General features: G+C 37.0%; 1 protein-coding gene and 1 pseudogene across 2 annotated transcripts; both read right to left on the bottom strand.

Annotated features, from left to right (window-relative positions):
* Positions 1-3,603: 3,603 nt before the first annotated feature.
* On the bottom strand, positions 3,604-8,431 carry LOC104767057 (uncharacterized). Its single transcript, XM_087502542.1, has 4 exons — positions 5,776-8,431; positions 4,367-5,158; positions 4,205-4,252; positions 3,604-4,125 (listed from the first exon to the last, which is right to left on the bottom strand). Exons 1-4 carry the CDS (start codon positions 5,956-5,958, stop codon positions 3,835-3,837), a joined length of 1,314 nt encoding a protein of 437 aa, XP_087358668.1. The 5' UTR covers positions 5,959-8,431; the 3' UTR covers positions 3,604-3,834.
* Positions 6,320-8,224, bottom strand: LOC147920897 (pentatricopeptide repeat-containing protein At2g17525, mitochondrial pseudogene; annotated as a pseudogene). The gene has a single exon (XR_015591350.1). The product of XR_015591350.1 is annotated as a pentatricopeptide repeat-containing protein At2g17525, mitochondrial pseudogene (transcript).
* Positions 8,432-10,366: the final 1,935 nt, after the last annotated feature.

The following is a 10,366-nucleotide window of genomic DNA, read 5'->3' as shown; positions in this document are numbered from 1 at the left end:
AATGCATTATTTAGTGTTAGAATAAATGTAAAACGAATATTCTATTTAAATTATTTTATTTTCCCCAATGTTACGGTAAACTATGTGTATTCCTAATTCTATTAAAGAGGCATTAATTCAATTTGATAAACCTAAAAATTGATAATCTATAAATATATATATATATATATATATATAATTTTAGAGTCCTCTCTCCATCTCTGGTGTCCACATCAGCAGCCATGTTATCACATTTTATTGCAAAAATAAAAACACTTTTTTTTGAACGAAACACAAAAATAAAAACACTAGAAGTAAAATTAATTCTTAGACTTTGTATTGTTATCTTTAAATGAAACCAATAATTTAGAAAAAAAAACAAAAAAAATGATATAAAAAGATACAACACAAACATATGAAAAATGTGAATCAAGGTTAGATATATATAAAATTAGATTATACTATCTTAACTTAACATATATTGTGTAAATATGTTTAAATGAATATAAATACGAAAAAGAAACTTATCATATATATTGAATACTACAACAATCATCTTGAAGAGTTACAATTGATTGTTTAAACAAGATTTTAAAAAATAATAATAATAAATTTAAAATATTTTTACTGATAATAAAAAGTAATTAATCTCTGAAGGAAAAAAAATACATTTAAAGCTTGTGAATGTATTTTTTAATGTTAAAGAATCAATTCATAATAATGGTTAAAAATAAGATAGATTTAGTACATATTATTATTTATAAACATTATATGATGATTAAATTAGTAAAAAATTATGTATTATTTAAATTTTTCTAAATTTAAAAATGATTATTTTAAAAATCACAAAATAGCTAAAAAGGAAAATTTAATATTGTGACACTCCGGTTTAAAAGAATTGATTTGGCCATCTATGTCACCAAAGAACAATTATCTTTTCGGTCAAGGATCATGAAAGAACTTCAAAGCTAAGCGTGCTTGAACTGGAGAAGTCTCAGAATGGGTGACCTTCTGTGAATTGACTGTCGGAACTATGCGAGTGAGGACAAAACACAGGGAAAAAACATGTGGTGGGTTGTAGGAACGGTAACAAGTCTTTAAAACCTACCGGACGTAGCAAATTGGCTGTTGGATATGGATAGGCTCACGGGCCTAGTGAGAAGTCGTGAGGCCTATTAAAGAAGGTGGGCCCATGAACTGGAATTGGACATGGGGCCCACTAAGATGTGGCGGTCAGGGTGTTACAAGTGGTATCAGAGCCGAATCTTGACGAGTGTGGATTCGAGTGGGCTCACACAGTCGGGGGTTATCGGTCTTGGTGCGCAACGAGGACGTTGCGATCGGATAGTAGGGTGAATTATGACACCTCGGTTTTAGAGACTTGCGGAGAGGTTTAAAAAAATTGATTTGGCCACCTATGTCACCAAAATGCACTTATCTTTTCTGTCAAGGGTCCTGAGAGAACTCCAGAGTTAAGTGTGCTTGAACTGGAGTAGTCTTAGGATGGATGACCTTCCGGGAAGTGATTGTCGGAACTGTGCGAGTGAGGATAAAACACAGGAAAAGATCATGTGGTGATTTGTAGGGATGGTAACAAGTCTTTCAAACCTCCGAGATGTAGCAAACCGGCCGTCGGATATGGATGGGCTCACAGGCCTAGTGAGAGGATGTGAGGCCCATTAAAAAAGATGAGTCTATAGACTGGGATTGGACATAGGGCCCACTAAAAAGTGGCGGTGAGGGCGTTACAAATATTAAACACTTTTTAAAATACTAATATAGATTGAAAAAGATCAAGGTGATTTGAAATAAAACAAAAAACTATCTTAAACATCACAAATAAAAAGAAAACATCTATTCAAATTAATAAAAACTATGTAACAAGAATATTGAAGATGCTATTTGGAAATTAGAATAGTAATAATAATGGTATATTGAAGACTTTTTAGTTAGAAATAAGAAAGTTAGAATAATTTTTATGAGTTGGTAAGTGACACATTTTAGGAAAATCAAAATTAAAAATATTATCTAAATCATATTGTATGTGAAAAGAAAATTTATATCTTTCAAACGTTCAAGATAAAGTGGAAGATTTGACGTTGAAATATATTGGATGTGAATAGAAATGAGTTCATGTATGAGATTTGTTCTCCATAAAGCAATTTTACATGCACCAAAAGACAATTAAAGAAACCTCATGCAACTTATTATCATCATAACAAAGAAGAAAACACAATTTTTACGATCATCATAACAAAGAAGAACATGCAACTTATTATAAAAATGAATATACTCTTTTAATTTTCAAATATAGGATGTTTTAACTAAAAACACGCAGTACACTTTTAAAAAAAATTCAACTAATCATAAACAAGACTATATAATATAATAATAAAAAATATTATATTAAACTAAAAGTTGCATAGAAACTTGAAAATATCCTATATTATGAAACAAAAAAAAAAAGACTTTTCTAAAACATCATATATTATTAAATAAAGAGAGTAGTAAGGAGAAAATAAATATGATATGTCTTGAGAATCAATTCATAATCGAATATAACATGTGATCCAATAGAATGTGAAAAGAAAGTAGAAGATAACGAGAGAAAATATAGTGAAAAAGTGTTTAATTTTTCTACTAAACTTTTAGAAAATAATGTGTATGTTGAAAGTAAAATCTTTTAAATATTCAAATGATCATATGTATATTCTAAATTCATATTGAAAATAGTTTTAAATTAAAATCTCGCGCAACGCAGGGGTACCTAATCTAGTATGACTATATGTTAACAAGCCAAACATTTACAAACACCCGTATAATCGAAAGTGTAAACAATATTACCTACATTTAAAATCACAACGAGATAATGAGGATTTTGTTTCATCATAGGCAAAATGTAGATTTCTTTATATATATGGTTCAATTTCGGTGGAGATTCCACAAAAGTCACAATTATCCTTGTAATTGAAACTATTGGTTTAGATTATAGAAAATTATAAACCACAAAAAAAAATGCATTTATAATCATTTTCAATATATTTTCTTGAAATGTGCGAAAAACCTAAAAATAGAATAATTAGGAACATAAGGAATATGTTGTTTATCTAAATTATGTGTGAAATTTTTAGTAATTTTAAAATAAATTTGAAATTAACCACAAAAGTATTTACCTAAAAAGGAGTCAAAATTATTTACTATATTTTTCAACAAAACAATGACTTCTAAAACTAATATAAGTTTTTTCTTCACAAAAAAATTAATATTCCCTCTACTATAATGAGCCGTTGTTTTAGTAAAAAAAAAAATATTTCATTTTAGATGATGTTTTACAGTTTTCTTTACTACAAAGACTGGTACTATTTTAAATTGTAAACACTTACGCTATTCTTGATGTTCTTATAATTTAACATATATTATGTTTATGTTCTTAAGAACAGAACAATCAATAAAGAACACTCGGAATTAAAAATTTGGTTTAATTATTATCACTCACTACTCAGTACTCACCACCACTACCACTACTAGACTTAACATTATATCCGGATTGCCCCGACTGGGGGATAAGAAGAGAACATTCCACATGAGCTTACCAGAACTCGTTAGTTAAATCAAATCACTTGATGCATCGCAATGTGATGATATTATATGTTTATATGAAACTGATTGTTATACAGTAGTCACTAATCATATCTCCCAACACAAGGAAAAAAAAAACAAACAAACAAACAAATTTTCCTTCAAAAATATTCAAAATTTGAAACGAACCAAAGAATGAACCCAAGAGAGAGAGAGAGAGAGAGCAGTTTCTATATCATTTGTAAGCAAAAGAAAATCAAGAACAAGAGATGTTCTTCAACCTTTGATCTGCATGTTACTCATCTTACCTTCTATCTGATCTTCATTGTTCTGTGTACTGAGATTCAACCATGGATGTTGCAGACACTGTTGAGCAGTTGGTCGTTTCTCAGGCGCAAAATCCATAATCGGGCAGAGAAAATCCGCAAATTCCCGTGCTTCTGCTTCTGGTAGCTTGTATTTATCGATCAGTAAACGCTCGAGTGGCCAATATTTCAATCTCCGGATCCTCTTCAAGTCGCCGTGTCTGTCAAAGTAATCCTTTGATCTTGCACCTCCAATGGCAATCTATTCAAAGCAGAAGTATCAAAGAGACTATAACCGAGCAATAAAGAGACAGAAGAAAACCAAGTGTTATTCCGGGTACCTTTCGAGGCATTTTTCCTAGGAGTTCCATCATAAGAGCAAGGTGGTCCTGGAGAGCCATACCAGAGAAGAAGAATATGTCAAACAGGCTGATAAACAAAACAAAAAAAAAAAACTTTTTTGGTTAAAAATCGATTTGGAGTTTCTTATAAACCATCTTTACCTCGTCTTCTCCATAACCATTTCCCTCTTTTGGAGCGAAAAGCATATCGCCTGTGGCTAGCTCGAAAGCAGTACAAGCGAAAGACCACATATCAACAGAGTAAGAGTAACCTGACTGAAGTATTACTTCAGGAGCTCTGTACTGTCTTGTTTGTATTTCTTCGGCAAATTTCTTATCAGCCCAACATCCGTTACCAAAGTCGACAACTTTGCATCTCATATCGATTCCATCCAAATTTCTCTTGGTCTTTGTCGGTGTTTCACTTAAACCTACTATGGAAACTCTTCTTCCAGATATTTTAGCAGCAGCTTTTTTTGCTCTCCTCTTCAGTTTCTTCTCAATCAGATTCATTGTTGATGTAGCATTTTGGTTCCCCTCGGGCTTTTCTAGTATTGGTGTTAGTCCGGATCTGATGGGATCTTTGGCAGGATCAATGGTGGAACAAAGAAGAATGTTTTCAGGTTTTAAGTCGGAATGAATCATACCGAGTTCACGGTGCAAATAATCTAGACCAGTCAGTATATATTTGCATATCTCCCGTACTTTACTCAACTCCATCCCTTTATAACGGTTGTATTTGATCAAACGGAGCAAGCTATCGCCAAGAAACTCAAGCACCATGCATAAATGCTGCCCGTTGGGACCTGCGTGCTTGAAGTCATCAATAAGACGAACAACACATTTGGTATTTTCTGGATCACCATCAGCAGCAGCTTGAAGTAGTTCGATTTCGTGAAGTGCAGCTTGAGCAAACTGTAAGGAGCTCTTCTGAATCTTCAAAGCAACATAATTCTACAAAATAGACATAAACACATAGTTTATTATAACTAATTGGAATCAAGCCAAAAAGAAGGATACATGTGACACCGAGCTTGTATAATTCAATTTCAATTCAAACTTTTAGAAAATTTTCAGACTCAATCGTTAATCTAAAGTCTTACATTCTAAAAGCAAAACATCAGAACAGGTGTCTCACTGTTTCAGACAAGGTACAAGACTCCAAAGAAAAAGCTCATAAGAAAACAAAACATTAAATTAAGTCTAGAGTTACTGAAATACCCATACAGTAACAATGGCATTCAAGAAACAGCGCCATTTAATACGCAATGATCTCCTCTTCTCAGCTATTTAAATAAACTGCTATGGTTGGTCAACTAACATAGTGCAGTGCCAAATCTAGAACCATATTCAGAACTCTGCTTTTGTGAAAGGTTAATTCACAAGATGGTTTAGGAATAAGCTAAGATCTTGCACCAAAACAGATCACAACCCATGTGAAAGAAATTCGAGATGACTAATGGGTACATGCTTAAAACAAATTTACGAAGTCAAATTCTGCATTTAAGATCTTGTTGGCATAGTAAAGCGAGAGCAACACGAGATATATAAGGAGAGAGAGAGATGCGTACAGAAGTACATGTATCATAGGCAAGCCAAACTGTGGAGAATTGTCCCCAACCAAGCTTTCTCTGAGCAATGTAGCGGCCACCGGAAAACTGGTCTCCGATTCTAACGGCGTGATATCCACCTTTACGGTAAGCATCGAAGCCCTCATCGTCTTCATCTGATCCAGATGAGGATGAACACGACATATCTCTTCTTTCCCTTGTCTGAATTCCACCGCTTGATTCGTGTTCTGTGTGGAATTTTGATTGTCAAAGTTTGGATCTTTGAATAAAAGAGCTACCTTTCTTTTAATTTTCTCTCGAACAAGGAGAGAGAGAGAGAGAGAGAGAGAGAGGAATAGCACGAAACGTAAGACTCTCTCCACTTTTTGCTCCTCTTGTCCTTTTTTTATTGATGGGTGCTTCAAACATTTTCCCATTTTGACGTTGTCCAATTCTCCATTTTGCCCTTCTCGTCTTCTCATGGTCTCTTTAAAATCTTCTCCGAAAACTTTTAACAGATTTTCAAAAGAAGCAAAAGAAACCATCTTGATGACTTGATCTAGCTTTAATTTTCGATTACTTCCTGCAGCAATAAGGTGTTTAACTCTGTTTTCTGACTGAGACAAAACATCAGTGAACTCCACATAGAAGAATCAGGGACAATACTCTTCTCCACCATTCGTGAAAAAGTCAACCAAACCTTCTGAATATCACCCTCCACGCACAATTCTTCGAGCAACGGATTGTAGCTTTCTCTATCAGGGACGCAACCTCTCTCAGCCATGTCCTCCACAAATTTAATACCATTCATGACTTTACCTTGCTTACAGAACCCAACAATCACAGCATTGAATGTTGATGATTGAGGCAAATAGCCTCTGGTCACCATGTCGTTTATAAGCTCAAGTGTGTCTTCCATGTTACCTTCTTGGCTGTATCTATGAATCAAACAATGGGATACTATAACATTTGGAACTCCTCCTTCTCCAATCATCTGATCATATTCCGTCTTTACATCATCCACACCACCTTTCTCACATAAACTTATCACCTTGAAGCTCCTGTCAACAGCCCTTGGAAACAGTTTCTCCATCTTTAACAGGAATTCCAGAGCTTCCTCCAAACGGTTCTCCTTATAAAAGCCATAGATAACACTATTGTACGGATCGATTCTGGCCCCTTGAACGGTTTCGCTATCCTGCATCAGTTCTAATATCTTTAAACCATCGTCTGTCCTCCCTCCTACTGAAAGCCCTCTGACCAACGTGTTAAATGTAGCAAAGTTCCTTCTAATCGCATCTGTTTTCATGTCATTGAAAGTGTCCAGAGCTGAATCCAACATTCCAACATCACAAAACCCAGCAATCAACAAGTTGTAAGTTTCCACATTGGGCAAGTAACCTTTTCTCTCCATCTCATAAAAGAACCGTTGAGCAACTCTCATTTTCCCAAGCGCACAATACCCTTTAACCAAGGTGTTACAAGCTACAACATCGACTTTACCTCCTTCCCTTTCCACTCTCTCCAAAACCTCGAGTGCCTCAGACACACGGCCTTCATTGCAGAGAACTTCCATCACCTTAGTTACCGTCACAACATCAGGAACAAGACCCAAACAAAAACACTTCTCGAGCAACACCATTGCCTGAACCAACTTGTGCTCGTTGCAGTAAGCAGAAATCAAAATGTTGAAAGTTACATCATTCGGTTCCTTCATCTCACTCATCAAACTCCTGGCTCTTCCAACTTTCCCGTTCTTACAAAGAGCATGAAGCAAGGTGTTATACACCACAGCGTTTGGAGCCACACCGCTTGTCTTCATGATCTGAAGGAGCTTGAAAGCATCACCAATCCTATTCGTTAAACAAAGCCCTTTCATCAAAATCCCATATGTGTACTCATCACCTTGAATCCCACTAGCCATCATCTTCCTTCTGAAAAACTCTCTAGCTATGTCAATGTCTTCCTTGACCAAAACATCCAGAACCGAATTGAAAACTTTCAGAGATGGTTTGATCCCAAATCTCGAAACCAGATCAACGACACTAATCACACGTTTGGTCAATCGAGCACGCCCGAACCCTCTAATGATAGTTACGAAGATAGCATCATCCGGAGGCAAACCAATCGACTCAGGCATTTCGTCGAGCAGTTGGTAGACAGTATCAAAACGTCGGAAAACACAAAGCTTATGAAACAGAGCACGGTAAGTGGAACGAGAATGGATAAACCCAGGAAAAGTCGAAGCCCATCGAAAAGTTTCCATAGCTCCTGAAGCTGTTTTCTGGTCTAGAATGAGACGAACGATATGGTCATCGCTTGGCACAGAAGAAAGCAAAGAAGAAGACGATGATGGTGAAGATGGTGAAGATGGCGAAGATGAGCAGAGACAGCGCAGTTGAAAAAGCCATAATCTTTTCACTGGCCACACATGTCGTGAAGATGTTAAAAGCTTCGAGATTTTCACCATCGCAACCTTTTTGATTCGTGAAAAGGAGCCACCTTTACATTAGTACTTCAAATGTACTTTTGTGGTGTCGTTTAGCAAGCTGCCCAGTACTTTTGCGAGAGTTTGATAACGAAAACACTTTTTTTTTATTAGAAATGGTAGAAGAACCAATGTTCATAATAAACAAAGGAATCTGTTCCCAACTTACTAGAGTCTAGAGTAAGAAACAATTCCAATAAGAAGAGCAAACACCGTTTATAGATATCGGGAAAAGAGAGAGATTACAAAAGATCTTATTCATAGATTATTCGCAATGGAGAAGACGACTGCAACGGCTTCTCTTATAAAGCAGACTTTGGACTCTAGTGCTCCAGCTCGTATGTGACAACTCATGTTCGACATCTCACCAACAACCACGTCGACGTTTCGTTAGCCACAAAACAGTTCTTCCACCAGCTTTAAACACGTGTCTTCCTTTCTTCAAATGAAAAAACTCTGATAACGGAAACCCTGTAACAGAGCTCCCCTGTTTGGAGAACCTTGTCCTCAAAGTTCAAAGGAAGGGAAGCGACGCTGCAGGTCGAATAAGTATTCCCAAGTGGCTTCTTCTTCACCCTCATTAGTCCACTTAACCAATAATCTTGTAGTCGCGCGACCTTGACGTTTAACCATCTTCCTCTCCAAAATGATCTCAGGTTCCTTGAGTAAAACGTCATTAACCAACATTGGTAACTCCGTAGAAATGTAAGTCGAGCCCACCAGAACTTTGAGCTGTGAAACATGGAACACCGGATGAATCTGCGAACTCTCAGAAAGAGCCAATCTATATGCCATTGGACCACAACGATCCACCACCTTATACGGACCATAATACTTCGGAGCGAGCTTTTCATTGCTACGAACCACCACTGATTGCTGGTGATATTGTTGGACCTTGACGAACACATAGTCTCCAATGTCAAAGCTTCTCTCAGTGCGGTGCTGGTTTGCAAATGCCTGCATCCTGTGCTGAGCTCTTAACAGGTGGAACTTCAAGATCAGAATCATACTCTCACGTTCCTGTAAACTCTTAGCCACCACTGCAACCTTAGACTCTCCCGGAAGGTACGGCAGATGAACATGAGGGGCTTGACCGTAAACAGCTTCAAAAGGGGTCGACTGAGTCGCGGAGTGGAATGTGGTGTTATACCAATACTCAGCCAAAGGAAGCCACTTACTCCATTCAAAAGGTCGATCACTGCACATACACCGAAGATAAGTTTCCAGGCAACGATTCACCACTTCAGTCTGACCGTCACTCTGTGGATGATAGGCACTTGAAAAATTCAACTCCACCCCCTGCATCGCAAACAACTCCTTCCAAAACGTACTCAGAAATATCTTGTCTCTGTCACTCACAGTGGACTTGGGACAACCGTGGAGTTTGAAAATGTTGTCCATGAATGCTTGAGCCACTGTTATCGCCGTATAAGGGTGTGACAGAGCTATAAAATGTGCTGCCTTGCTTAGCCTGTCGACTATAACCAGAATCACATCCTTTCCTGCTGACTTTGGTAAGCCGTCTATGAAATCCATGGAGAGGTCAGTCCATAATGTTTCAGGGATTGGTAATGGCTGCAATGGACCAGGACTCGCCACTGTTTCATACTTACAGCGTTGACAGACATCACAAGCTTGAATGTATGCATGAATGTCTTTCAGCATTCCCTTCCAATAGAATAGCCCTTTGACTCGTTGGAGCGTTGCATCTCTACCCGAATGCCCACTGCTACCCGAACAATGTAGCCATTGAAGGATAGAAGACCGCAGTTCTTGTTTTGCTGGAACCACTATCTTACTCTTTCGACGCAAGACCCCCTGAACCAACGAGTAATGCTTCTTCGCAGCCAGATTTTTTTAAGAGATTCAACGATGTCCTTAATCTCCATATCTTGCTCATAATGGTCCTGAATCTCCTTCATTAAGCCACACTCTACCACTGTCATCGCCATGTGTAAAATCTCCACTCCTTCAACCCTGGACAATGCGTCTGCAACCAAATTGTCTTTCCCTGCTTTGTACTGTATCTCATAGTCAAACTCTAGAAGCTTTGGTAACCACTACTGCTGAATAGGCGTGTTTAAATGTTGCTCCAACAGGTATTTAAGGCTTCTCTGGTCTGTT

Source organism: Camelina sativa, chromosome 19, assembly GCF_030686135.1.
Source record: "Camelina sativa cultivar CO46 ecotype springtype chromosome 19, ASM3068613v1".
NCBI classification, from domain to species: domain Eukaryota; kingdom Viridiplantae; phylum Streptophyta; class Magnoliopsida; order Brassicales; family Brassicaceae; genus Camelina; species Camelina sativa.
Note: the sequence above shows the minus strand (reverse complement) of the source record. Positions and strands in the feature narration are given on the sequence as shown.